Here is a 23,398-nt window from a genome sequence, read left to right on the forward strand (position 1 = left end):
TAGGAAGGTTTCAGAGCCCCTGGAACTGGAGTTACAGATGGTTGTGAACTGCTGCTGTGTGGGTCCTAGGAATTGAACTCAGGTCCTCTGGGAGAGCAGGCAGTGCTCTTAACAACTGAGCCATCTCTGTAGCCTCCAGACACTGTTTTTCTGTTTGTTTGTTTGTTTTAATGATGTATATGTGGGGGTGTTTTGCCTACAGGTATGCCTGTGTACCATGTGTGTGCCAGGTGTCTTAGAGTCATGAAAAACGCATCGGATCCCCGTAGACTGGAGTTAAGCACAGTTGTGAGCTGCCATGTGGATATTGGGGATTGAACCCAAGTCCTTTGAAAGAACAGCCAATGGTTTTAACCACTGAGGCATCTCTCCTGCCCACAGGCACTTTGGTTCAGAATTGCACTGTAGACCGTCTGGCCTATATGGTCTCAAGGGTTTGCAGGAAAAGTTTGGCTGGTGGTGGCATCGTGGGCTATATAGCAGACCCTGTCTCAAATTAAAAAATATAGTTTGCCAACTGCCATGCTTCATGTGATGAGATGACAGAAGAACTCCATCAAAACAATATTGTTGAAAATACTCTGATTTCTTTCTCCAAGAAACACCCACACCTCAGAGGAAAGGCCTTAGATCAAGTGCACTGCGGCCAAAGAGACCTGAAACACCTAAGCAGACCGGCCCTGTTATTATTGAAACCTGGGTGGCAGAAGAGGAGTTGGAACTCTGGGAGATCAGGGCTTTTGCTGAGAGGTAATCGGCTAACGCCTGGTCATGTTGAGGATTTTATCACTTCAGAGTTAGTGGATTGTCACGTTGATAGTCGCTGTAGTTCATTTGGATTCATTTTTCTCTACCTTTTGATTTTATGTACTACCTCTGGGTAGTTTATTTAAGTCCTGTTTCTAAATTTTAGTGTGTTAGTATTATAGATTTGTTAGTCTTAAAATATCTTAAATGTTCATTTAAAACAGAAATAGTCCGTGTTTCTGTATGATGCCAAAGTCAGCCAGATTTTGTTTATTGAACGGTTTCTGATAGGTTGCTCCTTTTCCCCTGCAGAGTGGAGAAAGAAAAGGCTCAGGCGGTGGAGCAGCAGGCCAAGGTCAGTAGACAGCGGGGGTCACTGCCCAGCGTGGCCTCCCCAGCCCGCGGGGACAGACTGACCTCTGGAGCCAAATTCAGCATTATATGTTCACATGGGATTTTTAAAATATACCTCATGTTTCATTTCTTGAAAATATCTCTGTGGTATAATAATCTGTGGTTCTGCAATTCATGTGCATGACTGCAGGGTGTTAAATCCTCCTTCTGATTACTATTATAATTTTTTGAATAGTTTCTACAAAGAATTTTTTCCACTGAACTTGGTTAGGCAGCCTGTAAAGAAGTAACCTTGACGAAGGCTCAGAGTTCATTGTAATCAGTGCTCACTAAGTCCTTGGTTGATGTTTGGCATCTTATATGGTGATCAGTATACTCTGTCTGAGAATCAAGGGAAGATTCTTGCTTCTCCTGAATGTGTCAACTTAGAGGATGACGTAATGTGCTTACTTATAGTATTGTCGACATAGCTACACATTTATATTGATGTGATGTGTATGTCTTTTACCTGATGTATGTCTGTGCACCACATGCATATCTGGAGTCCATGATATTCAGAAGAGGGAATCAGGTTCCCTGAAGCTGGAGTTACGGGATGACTGTGAGCCACTATCCAGGGACTGGGAACACTTGGTCCCTGTAATTGAAGCCGTTGCTCATAAGTCTTGAACATCTCTCCAGCCCCAGCTGCACATATTTTAAAAACACTTACTTTTTAGGTTTCAAGCCATTCTTTTTTCATATTTTCTAAAGCACATTTTTCAAAATCTTACGTGTCTTTCAAATTACTATACATCTTTTTCCTCACTTAAAATTTGAGAAAATAGCACTTTTGAGTTATGTGCTCAATTCTACCATGGAAACTTACAGAAAATCACAAGCAACGGTTGTTACTATAGCAACTGGCTAGTTGTTCTGCTCTGTGCTTGTTCTGTTTTGTTTTTTGAGACAGCATTTCTCTGTGTAGTCTTGACTGCCGTGGAACTTGCTCTGTAGACTAGGCTGACCTCAAACTCAGATTTTCTCCTGCCTCTGCCTCTCATTCCTGAGATTAAAGCCACCACCGAGCAGCTGCTCTTTGCTTTTATAGGTGTCTTTTGTCATCTCTGCAACACAAGCTGATGTGGTACTTCTTCATTTGTTTTAGACTAGCACTTCAAGGTTTTGTTTGTTTGTTTGGTTTGATTTTCTTCGAGACAGGGTTTCTCTGGGTAGCCCTGGCTGTCCTGGACCTCACTCTGTAGACCAGGCTGGCCTCGAACTCACAGTGGTCCTCCTGCTGCTCTCCCATGCACTGCAGTTACAGGCATGAGCCCCCATGTCCAGCACTTGTTTGAGGTTTTGAGACACAGTGTTGCATCCTCACATTCAAGGCAACCCCCCTACCTTAATTGGCTTATCCCAGGTCCATCGTGTCCTTGGGCCAGGTGCACAGCCGGTCTGAGCCTCAGTTCCTCATGTTTAGTGTTCCAAGGCCAGCTTTCCGATTTGGTGTGAAGTATTGCAGAATGAGGTATTGCCCATGCAGGCAGTCCTCCCTCCCCAGTGTCTCCCTCCTGGAGGCCTGTACTGTTGTCCTCTCCACCGCTGGTGGCTAGCTCACTGCATAAATCCCACCACTCAAAACATGCGAGGTCTCTTTCCACCGGTTTTGCTTTGGTCGTTTGTGTTTTATTTTGTTTTGTTTGAAACAGGGTCTCTCTGTATAGTCCTTGCTGTCCTGGAACGTTGTATATAGAGTAGGCAAGAGAACTACCTCTCTCTGCCTCAAAGTGTTGGGATTAAAGTCATGCACCACCACACCCAGCCTGATTTTTGAGAGTGGATCCTACTCTGTAACCTAGGCTGATCTTGAATTTGAAAGTTCTCCTGAGAGTTGGGATTATAAATGTGCCTACCACACCCAGTTTAACCCCGTGTTTTCATTTTTATTTTTTGCAGTGCTAAATAATGAACCCAGAGCCTTGTGCATGCCAGGCAAGCACTGTGCTAACTGAGCTTTATCCCCAGTAACTCTGTTGTCTGATGATTTTTCCCTCTGTAGCATTTCAAGTAACTTAATTCTATAGTTCATGAAGTCATCATAGTACATAGGAAGCTGAAGCAGGAGGATTGCTCCAAGCTTAAGACCACACTGAGCTATGTAGTTTGTTCCAGGCCAACTTGGGCTACAGAATGAGACCCTATCTATGAATAAACAATAACAGAGCCTCAAAACTATTTATAATTCCCATATAGCTTGTTCAGAAGTTTGCCAACCTGAGTAGTAATAATAAAAACTAGCATCATGCTCTTTTGGATTGGATAAGCTAAGCTAGTACCATGAAACAGTCCCACCCCTCTTCTTCTGCTCTGACTCTGAAATGCAGGTGTTCTGTAAGAGTTTCCCACATCTGTTTTCACTCTTAAAAGCTAGATGTTAAATAGTCCATTTTGATGCTTAAATTTTTTTATTGCTGAACAATTTACAGTGATGTAAAGACTTGGGAATTGAGCCTTCATGCAGGATTCAGGATAAATTATACAGATATGCCTTCTTTTTGGTGGTTTCACATCGGGAAGTCCTACGAAATGGGGTACATCACATAGAACTGGAGTTCACATTTCCTCTCCTTGACTCTCAGAAACGTTTGGAGCAGCAGAAGCCTGCGGTCATTGCCACGTCTACCACACCCCCACCAAACAGCACAAGCAGCACCGTCTCTCCAGCTCAGAAGGTGATGGTGGCTCCCTTGAGTGGTTCTGTCACCCCTGGGACGAAAATGGTGCTAGCCACCAAAGTTGGGTCTCCTGCCACAGTTACATTCCAGCAAAACAAGAACTTCCACCAAACCTTTGCCACGTGGGTGAAGCAAGGCCAGTCCAACTCAGGTAGAGCCGGGATGAATGAAACATTGCTTTCCTTGTGGGGGAGAGGGGTCATTTCTAACCTTCATTTCCTGAGAGCGCTGTTCTGCTTCTGCTACTGCTTGCACAGGCAGGCTGGGCCAGTCGGGTGTCATGGCTGCTCTCTGTGGGGCTCTCTCTGCAGTCCCCCCTTCAGTATCCACATAGGGCCCTTGGAGCAGAGAGCAGTGGTTACATTCCACACAGAATGAGCCACATTTCATGCATCAGTGTCCTTCCTAGACGTCACTGCGCTGCTGGTATTTAAAATCTAAAGCTTATTACATGTCTTATACCCCATTAGCCACCAGCACAGCTGCCACCTCTGCTACAACCATTGCCAGCACAGGTCAGACGTTCCAAATTACAGGCAATCCCGTCACTATGGCAGGAAAAGTAATTACCAAACTGCCACTTCCTGCAAACAGCAAGATTGTCGCTGTAAATGTGCCAGCAACACAAGGAGGTAAGGGAACCTCACAGAGTTTGAGTTCACCTTCGCCAGATCATGCTGTCGCCATCACTCCATTTCCTCCTCACTGGTTTCAGTCGTCAGGTGTCACATTCTGTGTAGCCCACTCTGCAACCCACCACACGTAGTTTTTCCTCACACGCCGAGCAGCACCTGACGCTTTTCCTGGAAGGGTGCTGGTTCATGTCTCCTTCATCTCTCTTTAAGGTGTGGTCCAGGTACAGCAGAAAGTCCTGGGTATCATTCCATCGACAACAGGTCCAAGTCAGCAAACCTTGACTTCATTCCAGCCCAGGACTGCAACAGTCACAATTAGGCCCAATACCTCAGCCTCTGCAGGAACCACTACCACGTCACAGGTAAGTGCTCTTCAAGGAGTTCTCTGTTGAGAAATGTTGAACACATCAGGGGGACATTCCTGTGGCCTCCTCCACCATCAGTACAGTTCATCTGCCTTCACTATCATGTCATGTGTGATGAAGGACCATTTTGGAAAAATATATATAATTTTTTATACTTGTAGTGTTTTGTTTTTCTCCCTTGAGATGGGGTTTCTCTGTGTAACTTTGGCTGTTCTGCAACTTGCTTTGTAGACCAGACTGGCCTGGAACTCGGGGACCTGCCTGCCCCTGCCTCCTAGGGTCAAAGGTGTGCACCACCACCACCACCCGGCAATTTTTTATATAAAAAAGATACACGACGTATTAACATTGGCATTCGGTTAATTCCATAGTGGTATTGTTCATGATACCGATTTGCCAAGCTTTTCTATAGAAAATTGTGTCTGACTTGAGGAGCAACACTGGTGCACTTCCCTTCCCAATGCCAACCCTCTCTTGAAGCGCCCCTCCCTTTTGCAAGAGTTCTCTTCATCTCTGCTTTAATTCATCTGTATTCCTTCTGATCAAAAAAGAACAGATTGGAGGCGGGAGAGTTGACTCAGCAGTCTTCCAGAGGACCCAGGTTCAATTCCCAGCACCCACATGGCAGCTCACAACTGTCTGTAACTCCAGTTCCAAGGAATCTGGCGCCCTCACACAGATAAACTTGGGCAAAACACCAGTGCACATAAAATAAATGAATCTTTTAAAAAAGAACACATTGAAATATACTCTGTGGGGTGGCAGTGGTGCCCGCCTTTGCTCCCAACACTCGGGAGGCAGAGGCAGGCTGATCTCTGTAAGTTCCAGGACAGCCTAGTCTTCAGAGCAAGGTCTAGGACAGCCAGGACTGTTTCACAGAGAAACAAAAACAAACAAAAAGAAATCTACTGTATGTCAGCTGATACATGCACATATGAGGTATAGCATTTCTTTGGTGCTAGTATCATGGAAAAGTTTTAAAGTCAAAATGTTCTAGCTCTCACTATAAAACTGAAGTAATGTGGTCATTATTGTCATGTTTCCAACTAGGAAAGGCTATGGGATTTGTGTTTATTTATAACAGTCCCCAGGTTCTGGGACTCGACCTCTTCCTTGAGCAACAGTGACAGAGCTGAGCCTTTCTGTCTCTCTGGCTCCCAGCGACTTTTGTTATCAGTGGCAACGAATTTCATAGTTCATTTGAATTAAAGTTTCTATCTTCAAAATTCCACCTTCATACCAACACTGAATACAATTTCAAGTGCAATAGTGGGGAGGCCGCAGAGGGTGGATCTACATAGTGAGTTCCAGGGCAATCAAGGCTATGTAACAGAACCCTGTCTCAAATACACACACACACACACACACACACACACACACACACACACACACACACACACACACACACACGTATAATCGTGTTGGTTCTCTGCCATCTCTGTGGGATGGTTAATGAACTTTAGTTGTAAGACCAATGTGTTTTAGTCATTTTGAAGCAGTTTTAATTCTTTTTTTTGTTTGTTTTATTTTTGTTTGTGAAACAAAAAAGAGTTTCTCTGTGTAGCCTTGGCTGTCCTGGAATTCACTCTGTAGACCAGATATCCACCTGCCTCTGCCTCAGGGTCCTGGGATTAAAGGCATGCACCACCACGCCTGCTGTAGCAATTTTAATTCGTTGTCCTTTGCTCTTCACAGGTACTCACGGGGCCTCAGATCCGTCCTGGTATGACTGTGATCAGAACCCCACTCCAGCAGTCCACACTAGGAAAGGCAATTATTCGAACCCCTGTGATGGTGCAGCCAGGTATTCCTGCATCCCGTATTACTGTTTTAGTATTTGGACACCAAGTCCAAGAAGTGGTGACACTCCTCTCTAGTGTCACTCTTTGTGTTAGGAAATACCAATTTGAATTATTACTTAAGGCACGGTAATACTAAGTAATAAGCAGGATCTGTGTTCGTGGTGGGATATCATGATCCTGCTTATTCTCTTCCCTGCCAAGAAGAGAAAAGGTGACTTCAAGTTTACTTACAAAGCGAACAAGGGAAACCTCTAATACATGTAAACGATAGCATCCAGACCCTTAAAGTAAAGAGAACAACAAAGGTTTTGTACATGAAAATTGCAAAGGCACAGTCAGACCTTGAATTAATCACAGGTAGTGTGAGCAGGTTAAAACTATGATATTAAGAATCCAAGACTGTTACTTAGGCCTAGTACTTGATGGTAGAGCTTTTGTTTTTTGCATGCAAGGCCCTGTCTTTGGACCCTGGCATGGGGAGGAGCAGGGCATAGTGGGAAATAAAGGTATAAAATTGAGGGAAAATCCAAAAACAAGGCCTCCAGAGATGACTTATTTGCTAGGGACACTGGCTTGAATGTGTGGTTTGATGATATTTCAAAGAGAACATGCATATAGTGGATTATCTCCTTGATCCTCATATAACTGACCAGAACCAGTCTATTTTTAGATTTATTTATTTCATTTTACATGTCTGAGTGTTGCCATTGAATATGTGTCTGTGCACTTTGGGCATAGCTGGTGCCTGCTGAGGTATATCCCTGGAGTTGGTGTTATGGGCATTTGTGAACTGCTATGTACATGCTAGGGATTGAACTGTCGTCCTCAACAAGAGCAGCAAGTCCTCTTGACCACTGACATCTCTCCAGCCCCCAGAACGAATCTCTTCTGTGTTTCTGTAGTAGTTTAGCAGTACAATATCTTAAGTCATAACTTCGTGTATTGTTCGCAAACGGTAGTGCGTAGGGCATGGTCCTGGGCCTCTGAAGCTCTCATGTCCCAGTGAAATCTTGTGGGTCATCTTAAGTGAATGGAAAGTTTAGGAGGAGCAATAATGAAAAACTTGCTGATTATTAAATCATCTCATAAGGCCACCATAAGGCCTGGGACTGAAGAGATGGCTCAGCGGTTAAGAACACTGACTGCTCTTCCAGAGGTCATGAGTTCAATTCCCAGCACCCACATGGCAGCTAACAACTGTCTGTAACTACAAGATCCGACACCCCCACACAGACATGCATACAGGCAGAACACCAGTGCACATAAAATAAAAATAAATAAATTTAGAAAAAAGAAAGAGAAGAAGAACATTATTCCCAGAAAAGCACCCAGATAGATGCAGTTCAAAAGCCATTTCACTGGAGAGTTTGCTGCATGACTGAGAAAATGCCTTCACTGGAGAATTTGCTGCATGACTGAGAAAGTGCCTTTTGTCTTGTTTTCGAGACAGGGTTTCTCTGTGTGGCCCTGACTGTCCTGGAACTCACTCTGTAGACCAGGCTGGCCCCAAACTCACAGAGATCCACCTGCCTCTGCCTCCCAAATTCTGTGATTAAAGGCTCGTGCCATATTGCCTGGCTGGACTGTTCTTTCTACATTCTATTGAAGCCGGTAGGAATCCTTGGCTGTGGTCCTGTGTTTGAACTCATCTTGGGTTATTGGCAACCAAATGTCTATTTGAAGATTGACATTAACTGCATTCATCTGAAGTGTCAGACAGTTTTAATTCCAAGTATGCTAAGAGCGTGTGATCACTAAGGGTATCTTATTGTTTGTGCAGGTGCTCCCCAACAAGTGGTGACTCAGATCATCCGAGGACAGCCTGTTTCCACTGCCATTTCTGCTCCAAGTACGGCTTCTTCAGCACCTGGGCAAAAAGGCTTAAGTCCAGGAGTACCAGCTGGAACTCTGCAGCCTGCAGCCCCACAACCCCCTCGTCCCCAGCAAGGGCAGGTGAAGCTCACCATGGCTCAGCTCACTCAGTTAACACAGGGCCACGTAAGTGACTTGGCTCTCCTTCAGTCTCGCTTGAGAGGCAGTCTTATTTTTGCTCAAGTTTACATTTGATCTTAGTTCTGTTTTGAAGTATGCATCCTTTAAGAAACGGCTGCTTGGGGCTGGGTAGATGGCTCAGAGGTTAGAGCACTAGCTGCCTTTGCAGAGTACCCAGGTTAGTTCCCAGTACACACAACTACCTTAAACTCCAGTTGCAGGGGCTCTGATGCCCTCTTCTGACCTCCATGGACACCAGGCATGCACAAAGAACACAGATGTACATTCAGACAAGTGCTCATACATATAAATAAAAACCTTTTAAAATTACGCAAAGAGAAGAAATGGCTGCCTCCTGGAATCAAACAAGAATACTTATTATTGGCAACATAATGTTCTGCTCTTTAGAGTCCTTCAATTAAAAGCTGTACAATGAAAGGGATAAGCCTTTATATTACCAAAACTTTATTAGTGGGGCAATTAAAACAAAAAAGTGCAAAATTTGGATATATTAAACTGATAGCCTGCAACATACAATATTGCTGTCTAGTCTTCTGTCAAAGCCCCAGGTTCCCAAAAGCCCACCGTAGTGGTTTTTGTGGTTTGGTTTTTTTGTTCGTTTGTTTGTTTTGTTTTGTTTTATTCTTTGGACACCCACCACCCAGCTCCCAAATAAAAACAAGGAGACTTATTTTTACTTAGGAATGCTTGGCCCTAGCTTGGCTTGTTTCTAACCAGCTTTTCTAACTTAAATTATCCTGTTTCTCTTTAACTACATTTTGCCTCTGGGTTTTTTAACCTTTCTTTATTCTATATATCTTTCTTTTTTTCTTCCTCGGTGGCTGGGTTGTTTGCCCCTGGCGTCCTCCTCCTCCTTTTCTCACTCCTCTCTTTCTTCTTGCTCTTCATTAAATTTCTCCTCCTGTTTATTCTCTCTGACTGACAGTCCCTCCTCTTTCTGTCCCCTGTCTAGCTATTGGCCATTCTCCTCTTTCTTAGACCAGTCAGGTGTTTTGGCAGACAAAGTAACACAGCTTTACAGAGTTAAAACAAATACAACATAAAAGAATGCAACACATCTTTGCGTCATTAAACAATTATTCCACATATAAAGATATTTGGGCTATTTTGGTTTTTCGAGACAGGGTTTCTCTGTGTAGTTTTGGTGCCTGTCCTGGATCTCACTCTGTAGACCAGGCTGGCCTCGAACTCACAGAGATCCACCTGGCTCTGCCTCCCGAGTGCTGGGATTACAGGTGTGCACCGCTGCCACCGCCGCCTCCACCACCTCGCCTGTTTCTCTTTAAGATTTATTTTTATGCCGGGCTACAGAGTGAGTTCCAGGAAAAGCACAAAGCTACACAGAGAAACCCTCTCTCAAAAAACCAAACCAAACAAACAAAAAGGTTTATTTTTATATGGTATATTGCACCTTATGCATGTCTGTGTGAGGGTGCCAGATTCCCTGGGAGTGGAGTTACACACAATTATAAGCTGCCATGTGGGTGCTAGAAATTGAACCCAGGTTCTCTGGAAGAGCGCCCAGTGCTCTTAAGTACTGAGCCATGTCTCCAACCCCCATAAGGATGTTTCAAAAGTATAAAATAACATGATAAAAGTAGTTTAAAGTAAGAATCAGGTGTGATGGCTTAAATCATAGTGAGTTCTGAGTTATCCTGGGGTACTGGTGGCACCCAAATTCACAAAATTTAATTAATTAGTTAATTGATTGATTGAAATAGAATTTTGGCCTGAACATGCTCCCTGAACTTAGAAAGTAATATGTGTTTTTCCTGCGTTTCTGGCAGAGTAGGGTAGTTTTGAAACAGTGTCACTCTGTAGCCCAGGGTGGCCTCAGACTCATAATTGCAGGGATCAGTACCTGCTCAGTACCTCATTTTACTAATTAATTAAATGGCATCTGGAGCAGGTGTGTTGCTTGTAGCTGGATGACTGCCCAGTGGAGAGTTTGGACAGGAACTCTGAGGTGTTGACGTATTTCCACTGTGCCACGCAAATCTGTTTCTTTGAGTTACCTTGGTTTTCCTGGGGCCGTTGCAGGGAAGGATCTTCGTAACATAAATGATTTCTTTAAAAGCCTTTACAGATTCATGATTTGAACGCCGTATATTCCATGTTATCTGCTTTTTCCACAGGGTGGCAACCAAGGTTTAACGGTAGTAATTCAAGGACAAGGTCAAACTACTGGCCAGTTGCAATTGATACCTCAGGGGATGACCGTCCTTCCAGGACCAGGGCAACAGCTCATGCAAGCTGCAATGCCCAATGGTACCGTGCAGCGATTCCTCTTTACCCCGCTGTCAACAACGGCCACAACCGCCAGCAGCAGCACAACCACTGCTTCTGCAGCAGCTGTAGCAGGTAGATCGCTGGGTTGCCACTTGTTTGCTGGGCTGTTGTGTCGCAGGGCCCAGTAGTCGGTCTCCAGCCTGCTTAACCACTTAGCTGCTGATAGAGTCAACCTCTGTGCCTCTGTGCCGTGTTCCTAGGCTCCCTGGACCCCTTCCCGATTCAAACAAAAGAGAGTCACAGAAAGGAGGGTCAGGATAATGGACACCATGGCACCTGTGCCCACACCTTGTCCAGCCATGGCGGAGCCCTGCCGTGGGGGTGCTAGAAGTGAGGTGAGCTTAGGGAGAGTGAGTCCAACAGGCTCGTAACCAGCCCTCTACCAGCCAGCAATGCCATACCGTAGCAGAAGAGTAGAGTTGACAGAGCCTGCCTCAGAACGCCTAGATGACATGTGGGGGCATGCGGGCAATGTCCCAGCTCCCTCGTCAGTCTGAGTGCACCTGAGTGGAAGGCTTAGCTCTTCTCTACTGGAGCTTCAGGAAATCCCTTCAGAGGCCTCCTTCACCACCCTTTTCCATCCTAAAGCCAGGGAAGTCACTCTGTCTTTCTTTTTACAGGTTCCGGGGAACAAAAACAGAGTAAATTGTCGCCCCAGCCCCAGGTCCAACCCGCCACAACCATGGTGTCCACTCAGTCGTCAAGTGTGAGTCCTGCAGAAGGCCAGCCACAGACTCCTCAGCCTGCAGCACAGCCCCAGCCCCAGCCCCAGTCCCCAGCTCAGCCTGAAGTCCAGACCCAGCCAGCTGTCTCGGCCCATGTCCCTTCTGAAGCACAGGCCTCCCAGGCACAGTCATCTAAACCCCAGCAACAGTGTCAGCCTCAGAGCAGTGTCCAAGGACAGTCTCCTGTTCGTGTCCAGAGCCCACCACTGACTCGAATACGTCCATCAACTCCATCCCAAGTGACTCCTGCACAGCAACCCCAGGTTCAGACTACAACCTCACAGCCGGTTCTAATCCCGCCCCCCACATCTCTGCAGACACCTTCCCAGGGCCAGCCACAGTCACAGCCCCAGGTACAGTCTTCAACTCAAACATTAAGTCGAGTTACTGGTTCATCCCCATCCTGTCCTCAGCTCCAAACACAGCAGCTGCAGCCCCAAGTCCTTGCTGTGCCTCAGCTCCAGCAAGTCCAGGTTTGCTCTCAGATCCAGTCACAGGCTGTGGCTCAGACACAGGCTCAGCAAGGTGGTGTGCCCCAGCAAATCAAACTGCAGTTACCCATTCAAGTTCAGCAAAGCAGTGCTGTGCAGACTCAGCATATTCAGAGTGTGGTCACAGTGCAGGCAGCCAGTGTGCAAGAGCAGTTGCAGGGGGTTCAGCAACTCAGGGATCAGCAGCCAAAGAAGAAGCAGCAGATAGCAGTTGAGCGTGAACACACCCTCCAAGCTTCTAACCAAAGTGAAATCATTCAGAAACAGGTAAAGTCATGGAGTCAAAGCAGCCTGTTCAGTAGCGTGAATTATCGTGCTGTGCGGTAGACTTAGTGCTTTGGTTGTGGTAGGCTTCCTGAATGAGACAGGGTCACTGATGGGCAACCTTAGAAGACCAGAAACACTGCTTGCCGCTTCTGGTTTGGAACTCCCTAATGGACATGTAGCATCAGTGCTTATTAGAAACCACTTTTCCCTGGTAGAAAACCAAGTGGTAAGGCCGCCATCCCAGCGTAATGATTCACGTGAAGTCATTTGATTGCAAGTGCCATTCTTTCATTTGCCTGTGACTAGGCAAATTGTGGGCAGACTGAGTCCATTTGCATGACTTGCCACACCTTGTAAAAATGCCTTAAACCCAGATGGTTGTCCATAGCTCCCATGTAAGGTGGTGGTGTGCTGCAGGGGCATCTTAGAGTAGTAGCTGGGTGCAGTGAATCACTGTAGACAGCTAGAGTTCTGCCAGAACGAAGCTGGTGACCTGCAGTCTTCCTGAGGACACTCCTGCCAGCAGCCACGTGCCCCCGTCAGTACTAGGCAAGAGGTTTCGAGTCTTACCAAGCTCTGATACGCTGTTTTCTCCCTGACCTGTATCTACAATAAAACTCTTTCCAGCCACATGGGATTGTTAGGATTAAATTCCATCATGTATCTGATTGTGAAGGTGTAAGTTAATATTTCTGTGAGCATAAGTCCTCTGTGACATGTTCAAATCTCAGCTCTTGTATTGTTTCTTCTGTAAACTGAGTGTTACTCCAGTACAGTCTTCCAGATCTTTGTAGGGGGCAGGGTCCTCTTGTGGTTGTACAGTGGGTGAAGACCTTTGGAGCTGCGTTACTCACTGTTTAATCTCAAACAAGTTGGTTGATTTCTTTGTGTCTCAGTGTTTATTTGGGGGGAAAAAAAAAAACAGGTTACCATGGAGAATAAGCCATGTGAAGTGCTTGGCCTAGGTCAGTACTTGGTGCACAGTAAGAACCTGGGACCACCTAGCAGCGTCTTTCTATCTGTATTAGTCAGTCAGTTCTTACCAGTTCCAACACTAATGTGTGCTCTTTTTCTCCCTGTGTGCTAACTGAACTTGTGTCTGTTATAAAATGTGCATTTACGGATTTGTTCTGTTCTCAAGGTGGTGCTGAAGCATAATGCTGTAATAGAACATTTAAAACAGAAAAAGACCATGACTCCAGCTGAACGAGAAGAAAATCAAAGGTAGGGAGAGACACAGGGCCCACCTGAGACTGCGCAGTTTGGTTTGGCCTTGGTCTTAGCCACGTTTTGTGCCAGGAGTGGCTCATCGTCACTCCTTGAAACTCTGCAGTCCATTTGTCCAGCATCTAGGGACGTAGACAGATCGTGCCTTCCTTTCAGGGTGAACCCCCATGTTACAGAGGTTGTGTGTTTTTCTCTAGAATGATTGTGTGTAACCAGGTGATGAAGTATATTCTGGATAAGATAGATAAAGAAGAAAAGCAGGCGGCAAAGAAGCGCAAGCGTGAGGAGAGCGTGGAGCAGAAGCGGAGCAAGCAGAACGCCAGCAAGCTCTCCGCTCTGCTCTTCAAACACAAGGAGCAGCTCAAAGCCGAGATCCTGAAAAAGAGGGCACTCCTGGACAAAGAGCTGCAGATCCAAGTGCAGGTAGGAGTGCACGTCTCGCCACACCCCTTCTTCCTTCCCATCTCTAGTTCAGCCTGAAGTTCCAGCTCCTTGCCTACATGTACATCTGTGGGTTTGTAGCTTGGAGAGTAAAAGGTGTGCTTAGCTTCTGAGATGAGGCCGACCTTTCTAAGTGTGTCTTCCTCCCTCCAGTCTGAGAGGGCTCAGCTGTCTTTGTTGTTTGTTTTTGATTTCGAGACAGGGTTTCTCTGTGTAGCCCTGGCTGTCCTGGAACTCACTGTGTTGACCAGGCTGGCCTCGAATTCAGAGATCTGCCTGCCTCTGTCTCCCGAGTGCTGGGATTAAAGACATGCACCATCACTGCCCAGCTTCAGATAAGTAATTTGGGGGCGGGGGGAGAAAGGGGAGTTCAAGACGGAGTTTCTCTGTATAACAGCACCGCCGCCCGGCATGGGGGGAGCTGTCTCAGCCATGCTGTGGCTTTTATGGTCTGTGCCATCACTCACCAGGAACACATTTCAGAAGAGTGCAGAGGAGCGTGAACACAGGAAAACAAACGCCCATTTATTAAGACAATTTTTCCTCTACTTAAAGTGACCCTGTAGGCACTGCTATAATCCATTCGTGCATATTTCCAGAGCTTTCTGATAAACAAGTAGCCTATTGAAAGCATCCCATAAGGTATCCTGTACATGTGAAGAAACTATCCATCAGACCAACAAATAGCCTTACATAACCTGAAAGCCTGGTGTCTTCCCACAGAAGACACACCAGACAGGGCCAGCAGTCAGCTTATTGGTTGGAGGAAGAAAGAAGACAGAATTGGTACCGTATGTGATGCAGTTACTATAGCGACATCCCCAGGGAAAGCATCCTCACCTTTTTAACAGAATTAAGGTTGCCAGCATTAGTATTAACACTGAGTACAACTGTTGTCACAATATCCCGAGGAAGAGAGCCCATTCACAGTAGAATCAGAAAACTTAAAATACAGCTTCACACTTGCTGGCATGATACAGTTCAGGTAAGAGAGCTGTTCACAGAGCATCAAACATGTAAATTACAGCCTCACGCTTGATATTAAATCACTATTCAGGGCCTGGTGTGGTGGTGCACACCTGTAATCCCAGCCCTTGGGATGCATTCAAGGACAGCCAGAGCTACATGGTGAAACTATGTCTCAAAAAAAAAGTAACTCAGATGTATTAAAATTTTAAATGCAAAACGGAACACAGAAATCCTGGGAAAAAGTACAGTTGCCATTTTTGAAGTCTTGGAGAGCAATTCTTGCAATTGTTTTATTCTTTCTTTCATTTCATCTTTTTATAAACATATACATAATGACTCTGCCTTTGGTTTATTTCAAATAGGATCTCTCTTTAGCCCAGGACTGGCTTCAGGTTCCTGGGCCTCCTGCTGCAGCCTCTGGAATGCTAGGATAACGCCTATTCCTCATGTCCAGGGAAGGCTCTCCTTAGGGTGGGTAGCACTCCTTGTGGAGGTGCAAGGGGTCCATGCAGTTGGCCTTCCACTGCCACTGTGGAGCCGCTGGAAACTGCATGGCTAGGACTGCAGTGAGAACAGCAGGCTGAAAGAGGAGGTTAGCTGCACTTCTCACGGCCTCCTTAAGCAGGAGAGAGAGAAGGAGAGAGAAAGAGAGAGACAGAGAGAGAGAGTTGGGCGAAGGCACTTATTTTAACTCAGAGGTCTAGGTCCAGTTCATCAAGGCAGAGAAGTATCGGCAGCAGTCGTGAAACAGATGGTTAGTTCATTGTACTCACAGTCAGAAAATGGGCGAGTGCATGCTTACTCAGCAGTGTTCTTTTGGTTTTTTGAGACAGGGTTTCTCTGTGTAACATTAGCTGACCTGGAATTCACTGTGTAGACCAGGCTAGCCTTGAACTCACAAAAGATTCACATCCAGATAACAATCTTCTTTTTGTTTTTGTTTGTTTGTTTGTTTGTGTGTTTGTTTTGTTTTTCCAGACGAGGGTCTCACTAACTGTCCTGGAACTCACTATGTAGACCAAGTTGGCCTTGAGCTCACAGAAATCCTCCCGCTTCTGCCTTCTGAGTGCTGGGGTTAAGGTTCTGCACCACTCACCCGGCTTTTTTTGTTGTTGTTGTTGTTGTTGTTGTTAATGTTCCCACCCCCACCCTACCCTTCAGGGTTTCTTTGTGTATCCTTGACTAGAAAATGGGGTGTGTGTATGTGTGTGTGTTTCTGTCCCTGCCTTTCATCATCTCTGTAGGATTGTTGGGATTGCTGATGTAAGCTGCTACATCTGCTTTTTTAGCATTCTGGGCATTGAACTTGGATTATCAGACTTTTGTGACAAATGAGAGAACTGAGCAGATGCCATAACAGGCTGCTCAGTCTTCTCGCAGAGATCAGGCCTCAGTTTCTGTTTCTTCCTGAGACTGGACAGGCAGTTTCTGAGGAGGAGCCATAAACAAAGGACAATTAATCACTGGTGCCCCTGACCACAGGGACAAGGAGATAGGATGTACCAAGCCTGGGCCACTGAGCCAGCACCCACGATCAATGCATGCTAAGCCAGCCAGCTTCCACAGCAGCTCAAGGACATAGCCTGGGGCTTATCCAGGCCTACCACCAAATGGAAAACTATACCCTGACCAACCTCTAGCTAGCCCTGGCTAATTACAATATACTAATATGATTGCCACTTGCTTAAGCCAATTGTAGATAAAATGACCTGTCTGCTCTAGGACCTTTCCTTGGCTGTGCTCAAAAGGAGCCCACACAGACCTCTCGGGATTTTTGCCATCTTGCCTTTGTGTGGGGTGGCCAGCCCCAGCATGATGGAAGCTTTCTCAAGATAAGCGCTCTTGCTGATTGCACACATGGATGGTCTTCTTTTGTGGGACTTCTCCAGGACCTTAACAACAAGCACTTTTACTCACTGAACCATCTCACGAGCCCAGGATCCTAATTTATGACCAGCCGTGTTTAACGAAACTAGTGTTGTTCTGGGTGATATTTGTTTACTTGTTACGGGATTTGTTTCGTTTTGAGACAAGGTCTCAAGTAGGCTAGTTGCAAACTCGCTGTGTTGCAAAGGACCTTGAACTTGTAATCCTCTTGCTCTGTCTCTTGACTGCTAGCACTGTGCACCCAGGTAGAAAACAGTGTATTTTATGCCTAGATCTCCTTTCTTTTTTTTTTTTTTTTTTTAAAGATTTATTTATTTATTATGTATACAGCATGTATGACCGCAGGTCAGAAGAGGGCGCCAGATCTCATTATAGATGGTTGTGAGCCACCATGTAGTTGCTGGGAATTGAACTCAGGACCTCTGGAAGAGCAGTCAGTGCTCTTAACCTCTAAGCCATCTCTCCAGCCCTAGATCTCCTTTCTTAAACCCAAACAAAGCATGGGAAACAAGGACACTCTCTCTCTTCTTCTCTTCACTGCCCGCCAGACTGTTTTGGGTCTTGTGTTAGTTCCTCTACCAATTCTCTTAGGTGGAGCTACTTGAACTGGCATTGGTGGCACACGCCTTTAATCCTAGATGCCTTTGATCCTAGACACCTTTAATCCCAGCACTCAGGAGGCAGAGGCAGGCAGAGCTCTGTGAGTTTGAGGTCTGCCTGGTCTGTGCAACGAGTTCCAGAACAGCCAAGGCTACACAGAGAACCAAAAAGAGAAAGAAAGAACGTGAAAAAGGGGGGAGTGGGGGGAGCTATTTGGCAGGTGGGGATAATGTCCAGCTCCTGCCCAGGTTGCTCCTTCATGTAACCCTGGTGATCATCTGTCTGTGTTAACTGACCGCAGGAAGAGCTGAAGAGAGACCTGAAAATGAAGAAGGAGAAGGATATGGCCCAGGTGGTACAGGTCGGTGCTGCGGCAGTGTCCACACCCTCAGTGCCAGCGCCAGCACCAGCACCACCACCAGCAGCCCCTGCAGCTCCTGCTCCTCCTCCTTCGCCTCCCTTGGCGCACAGTCTGCCGCCTGCAGGCCACCCCGCAGCCCCACTGCCTGTCGCTTCCCAGAAGAGGAAGCGGGAGGAGGAGAAGGACTCCAAGTCCAAGAAGAAGAAGATGATCTCTACCACCTCAAAGGAGGCCAAGAAGGACACCAGGCTGTACTGCATCTGCAAGACGCCGTATGACGAGTCCAAGTAAGTGCTCCCCCAGCCTAGTTGTTGAGTGAGCAGTTGGCAGCACGGGTGAGGGCAAGCCAGTGTGAGGCTGGGCTTCCTCTGCATCAGACACCTGCCTTGACACAGCACAGGAGGGGCTGTCCCACGCTCATGGGTCTTGCTTGTCCTTAGCAATGTCCTTTTCTGTCAAAAACAAGCTTGCTGTGGCTTCTTTGCCTTCCCGAAGCTCTTTGTGGACTTGCTCCTAAGCTGCCAGCGCTGCATCTTGCAGAAGGCCATCATCGTGGCACTCTTGGCTTCCTATCTGTGATGGCCGAAGCCCAGAGTCCATCCCAAAATGGATGGCACAGAGGCATCACATCAGTTCCCTTTAAAAAAAAAAAAAGCAACACTATTTTTGTCCAAGTTCCACTGTCTTATTGGAAACAAAAGCCAAAAAAGGTACATAAAGTGTTCCTTTTACCTACTTTGTGAGTTTGACGTTCAAAAATTGGTGAGCACAGCAAATGGAAGCTGTTTTTGACAGTCATGACTTGTATTTGGTGACATAAATGAGATTTAGAGATAGTAGTCCATAAATATATTTTCTTGGTCCCCTCCCCCTTTGGTCATTACTATTATTCAGTGTTTAACTTCTGACTGGAACATGCACATATAGGTCAGTGTTTTACAGTACCAAAAGTTGAATTGTGCTTTAAAAAACGGGTTAGAATTAGAAAGTATGTGGTGAGAGGGAAGCCACATCACCATCAGTTTGCAAATGTCCAGTGGGAACTTTGCTGGGAACAAGCTGCCTGTTGAACTCAGCAGAGTGGAACGTCTTCACTTCCCGCTGTGTGTCCTTCATTGGTGATTGTCCATCATGTAGAGAGTGGCGCCCGTGCACTAATCTCCCTGGGATGCAGTACAAGTACGTGTGCCTCACTTTAAGTACAACCCACTAGAGGATTCCTGAAACACACCGAGCGAGAATGAGGAATGTTACGTACAGGTCAGCTTTGAGCTGACCTAAAGTGTTTGGTCCACAGATCATTTTCACGCAACTTTCTTGGGATACTGATGTTGCTTAAAATGAGGTCCATGTGTACATGTGCTCATTCTATTGAGACTGCCCATGATTTTGTGGCTGTTTCACCTTTTTTTTTAGTTTGCCATTGACATTTCAACATAGCAGGTTCATTCACTCCCTGTCATAGTTGGAGTAAGTAGTATTTTATCAGTGCTTTGTGACCTCAGACCAAACCAGCTTGGTTTGAACCTTGAGCCACCAGCTTCTAAGGAGAGTTACTGAAGATTGAACTCAGGTCCCCAAGTTCCTTCCAGAGCACACAGCACCTTAAAGAGGCAACCTTGAAAGTGCTTCATCTCCTCCCCTGAGGCAAGGCGTGAGGGAGTCGTGGTGCGAAAGAAAAGGTCACTGGGAAGAGGTTGACAACTCACTGTGTGTTACTCCTGCAGTCAGGAGGCATCCCTCTAGCTTACCTTACCAGCACAACTTGATAGCCTGGACGGATGGATACCAGTGGTGGCAAGGCCGGCCTGGTGGCCTGTGAGCAATGCAGTCCTACACAAGCCCCTTCCACTGCTGTGACTTTCCCCCAAGACCCGATGTCACCCCTCCCTCACACACCTTCCCCTCCCCAGACTCAGGGAACAGGGGGACTCCATACATGGCCCCTCCTGGTTCTCCTCTCCCCTTTGACCGTTTGTCTTCTCCACTGGCTGCCTGCATGCTCCTCGTGCTGTCACTTCTCGGTGTTTGCGCTTCGCTTCATTTCCAACTGTACATCGTGCGCTACACTTTCAAACCTATCTAAGAAATAGCCCTCATATTGAAATGGCTTCTGTAGACTAGGTTTGACAGATGTAGTCTTTGATTCTTTGGCTTTGGTTTTGTGCCTGTTACAGTTTCGCACACATTCATTAAGAGGAAGCCATTACCATCGGTGTGTTGTTAATTTTTTTTCAAATTCCGGTATGTTTTTCAAGACCCATATTTCACTAAACAGTGTGTTTGTTGAAATCGATGTGAGTGATGACGTGTCCACCCTTGGTACAGTGTCAGATGCTGTAGTTTGCCACTGGTAGAATGGTTGGAGTTGGAGGGTTTAGCTGACTCATTGCAGAAATTACCCTGTAAGAAAGTGAACCAGGGTAGGGAGGACAGATTTACATGCCATGCAGCTCAAAATGACAACTACATTGTCATTTCATTGTGAATACTTTTAGGTTCTATATTGGCTGTGATCTTTGTACTAACTGGTATCATGGAGAATGTGTTGGCATCACAGAAAAGGAGGCTAAGAAAATGGATGTGTACATCTGTAATGATTGTAAGCGGGCACAAGAGGGCAGCAGTGAGGAATTGTACTGTATCTGCAGGACACCTTATGATGAGTCACAGTGAGTTGATAAGAGCATCTGTTTGACAATTCAGGAAGCCGCATTGCTCAACTGGTCACTTAATCTGAAAATGAAAAGCAGGGCCTCTCTGCTGTGTGTGTTATACACCTACATGACAAAGCCTTTCCAGTTTTTTTCTCTTTTCCCTCTTTCTCTCTCCTTCAAAATGTATGTTGCTTCCTAGTGAATGATTGAGTTGCATTGGGGGAAATGTGGTTTATAACAGTAGATTTGATTCTTCAATATGTAATAGAAAGTAATGTGATGAAAACTGCCTGACTGTGGGCCTTCACCTTGTCTGAAGTGGTGCTCTGTTACAGACTAGAAAAGCACCCTTTGGGATGAGCTGTGGCTAGTGAAAGATTTTTTTTTTTCTTTTTTTTTTCTTTCTTTTTTTTTTTTTTTGCCTTATTTTATTTTGAGCTTTAAAATCAATGAAATGATTTACATTTTTTCCTCAAATTGGTTCTTTAGTAATACATAGTACTTTTAATACATGTTTACTATTGTTCTTAACATCTAAAGTACTTGGCTAACACATTGGAATGTTGATCTCAAGACATTCTGAAGTTATGTTATCCCCAGGGCTTAGCCAATTCTCAGTTGCATGATGGCTTTAAAGGTGAATTCTAAGCAGAAGGAGCCTGTTCTTCCCCTCACATTTCCATTTTGGATCTTGCAGATTTTATATTGGCTGCGATCGATGTCAGAATTGGTACCACGGGCGCTGTGTTGGCATCTTGCAGAGTGAGGCAGAGCTCATTGATGAGTATGTCTGTCCACAGTGCCAGTCGACAGAGGATGCCATGACAGTGCTCACACCGCTGACAGAGAAGGATTACGAGGGCTTGAAGAGGGTGCTGCGCTCCTTACAGGTGAGAGGCTGCCCAGACTGGCACCTGAAGGTGGAACCAAGCCTGCCTGACTGGAGTCACTGAAGACATGTCGAGGGTTTGAACTTTTCAGTCTCCAGTGAGCACACTTGGCTCTCTCCCCATGCTCGGTGTGAAGGGGCTGCACATGCGAGTGACGTGGAGTTTCCCGGTTGTTGCTGATCTAACGCCATGGAGTCCAGGGCGTTGGTTTCCCTTCAGTTCTACTTTTTTTTTTTTTTTTTTTTCTTTTCCCCAAGACAGGGTTTCTCTGTGTAGCTTTGGAAACTGTCCTGGAACTCACTCTGTAGCCCAGGCTGGCCTCAAACTCACAGAGATCCGCCTGCCTCTGCCTCCCGAATTCTGGGATTAAAGGCGTGTGCCACCACTGCCCAGCCAGTTTTGCTTTTAAAGAAAACTGTATCTCATAGGCATAGATGTGAAAACAGTTTGATTCGAGTCTGGTTATTATTCTCTCACTAGAAATGAAAGAGTAGGGAAAATTGGGAGTATTAGAGATGAGTCAGGACAGAATATTGGATTAAATCTCTGCTGTAGCCGCAGTCACAGAGTCAGAGGAACTGGGAAATCAATCCCAGTTCGTGGCTATTTGACAGCCGTCCCTGCCACCTCGGTACCGGCAGTGGTAATCACTGCACACTCGGAACCTTCACCCCAGCTCACTGCAGGGACCGCTGTGCCAGCAGGAACCAGAGTGTAGGCATCATGACTCTCTTGCTGGTATCCCACACCTGTCTCCAGGGGCCTCAGATCAGAGCCACCTTGGAGGTTTGTGACTGTAAATTGTGCTCATTTTAAGAAAGTTTGTGGCGACCGTCTGAGTCACCTTGTGTAAACAATTTCATTTCTTGAATGTAAAACTGACTCAAATTCTCAGGCTTCCTTGATCCAGTGAGTTAGCTGAATTTGTGTGTGTGTGTGTGTGTGTGTGTGTGTGTGTGTGTGTGTGTGTGTGTGTGTATAAAATGAACTTCTGCTGGCAATAACGACACTTGTTCTTTATTGTAGGCCCATAAGATGGCTTGGCCTTTCCTTGAACCGGTAGACCCCAATGATGCACCAGATTATTACGGGGTTATTAAAGAGCCAATGGGTAAGTGCTTGAGCTGAATAGGAACATGCTTCTCAGGAGTCGTGGGCAGCATCTTATCGTCCATGATGCTGAGGTGTCAGGAGAGTATCTTGGGCATGCAGGTGACAGTGTAAACTGACTGTACCAGTCACTTTGGATGGTCACTAGAGGTAGTTTTTGAAGCTGTGTTTCATAAGCATTGTTAGACCAAACTGTCTCAGACTCCTCCTGTCTGCACCTCCCAAGTGTTGTGGTTACAGGAAGGTACCGCTATGATCTGAGAATATCTATTGAAATGTACGTATGCATGCCTTTGAGCTAGCACCTTAACATGGGGACAAGGATATATTCACGGCGGCAGTGTTTGTGATGGCGTAACACTGGAAATGCAGTAAACTACTTGTCCAGGAGTCACTGAGTCACACCCTGTCTGCGTAGGGTTGTACAGCTGTAGAAAGAATGGGTGGGGTCAGGGAAGCCAGCCTGATGATGGACAAGCAGATCTGACAGCCACCCGTGGAGAAAGAGCCTTTCCCAGGAGAAAAACGACTAGTAGACAAGTTATAACTGGTTGGACCAAGAGGGCAGCTGTGTGCAGTTGCATTTCAAGAATAATGCTCCAGCCGAAGATGTTAAAAAAAACTAAAGCAGAAAAATTTCCAGACCGTTGAAGCATTCCCTGCAGCTGATAGAAGAATTGTGTTTTTAAAGCCAACAAAGTGTCCTTCAAAGAAGGGAGGCCATGAAGAGCATGGGGGGGGAAGGTCAGCTAACTCCATCTGAGGGCTGAGCTTGCCTTACAGACTTGGAGGCCTGGGATGGTCGGTGATTCCATCTCCCCGTTGATCTCTTCAGAACAGTGATTCTG

At 46.0% G+C, this 23,398-nt stretch overlaps 1 protein-coding gene across 9 annotated transcripts in view; it reads left to right on the plus strand.

Moving 5' to 3' along the window:
• The window catches only part of Bptf (bromodomain PHD finger transcription factor), a 113,177-nt gene that overhangs the window by 81,060 nt on the left and 8,719 nt on the right, over nucleotides 1-23,398 (plus strand). For 5 of the 9 annotated variants that reach the window (XM_052759642.1, XM_052759648.1, XM_052759643.1 and 2 more), the window contains 13 exons: nucleotides 600-750; nucleotides 1,060-1,102; nucleotides 3,726-3,972; nucleotides 4,667-4,818; nucleotides 6,517-6,625; nucleotides 8,404-8,621; nucleotides 10,772-10,997; nucleotides 11,546-12,408; nucleotides 13,550-13,632; nucleotides 13,833-14,058; nucleotides 17,834-18,180; nucleotides 21,248-21,440; nucleotides 22,467-22,551. In XM_052759642.1, coding sequence (XP_052615602.1) covers nucleotides 600-750; nucleotides 1,060-1,102; nucleotides 3,726-3,972; nucleotides 4,667-4,818; nucleotides 6,517-6,625; nucleotides 8,404-8,621; nucleotides 10,772-10,997; nucleotides 11,546-12,408; nucleotides 13,550-13,632; nucleotides 13,833-14,058; nucleotides 17,834-18,180; nucleotides 21,248-21,440; nucleotides 22,467-22,551 — 2,943 coding nt within the window. Of the gene's footprint in view, nucleotides 1-599; nucleotides 751-1,059; nucleotides 1,103-3,725; nucleotides 3,973-4,291; nucleotides 4,454-4,666; nucleotides 4,819-6,516; nucleotides 6,626-8,403; nucleotides 8,622-10,771; nucleotides 10,998-11,545; nucleotides 12,409-13,549; nucleotides 13,633-13,832; nucleotides 14,059-17,833; nucleotides 18,181-20,391; nucleotides 20,566-21,247; nucleotides 21,441-22,466; nucleotides 22,552-23,398 lie in introns of all 9 variants that reach the window. The other 4 variants (XM_052759644.1, XM_052759645.1, XM_052759649.1 and 1 more) reach the window with 2 other exon arrangements.

This window comes from Peromyscus californicus, unplaced genomic scaffold (genome assembly GCF_007827085.1).
Source record: "Peromyscus californicus insignis strain IS unplaced genomic scaffold, ASM782708v3 Scaffold_3__1_contigs__length_106647218, whole genome shotgun sequence".
Classification (NCBI taxonomy): Eukaryota; Metazoa; Chordata; class Mammalia; order Rodentia; family Cricetidae; genus Peromyscus; species Peromyscus californicus.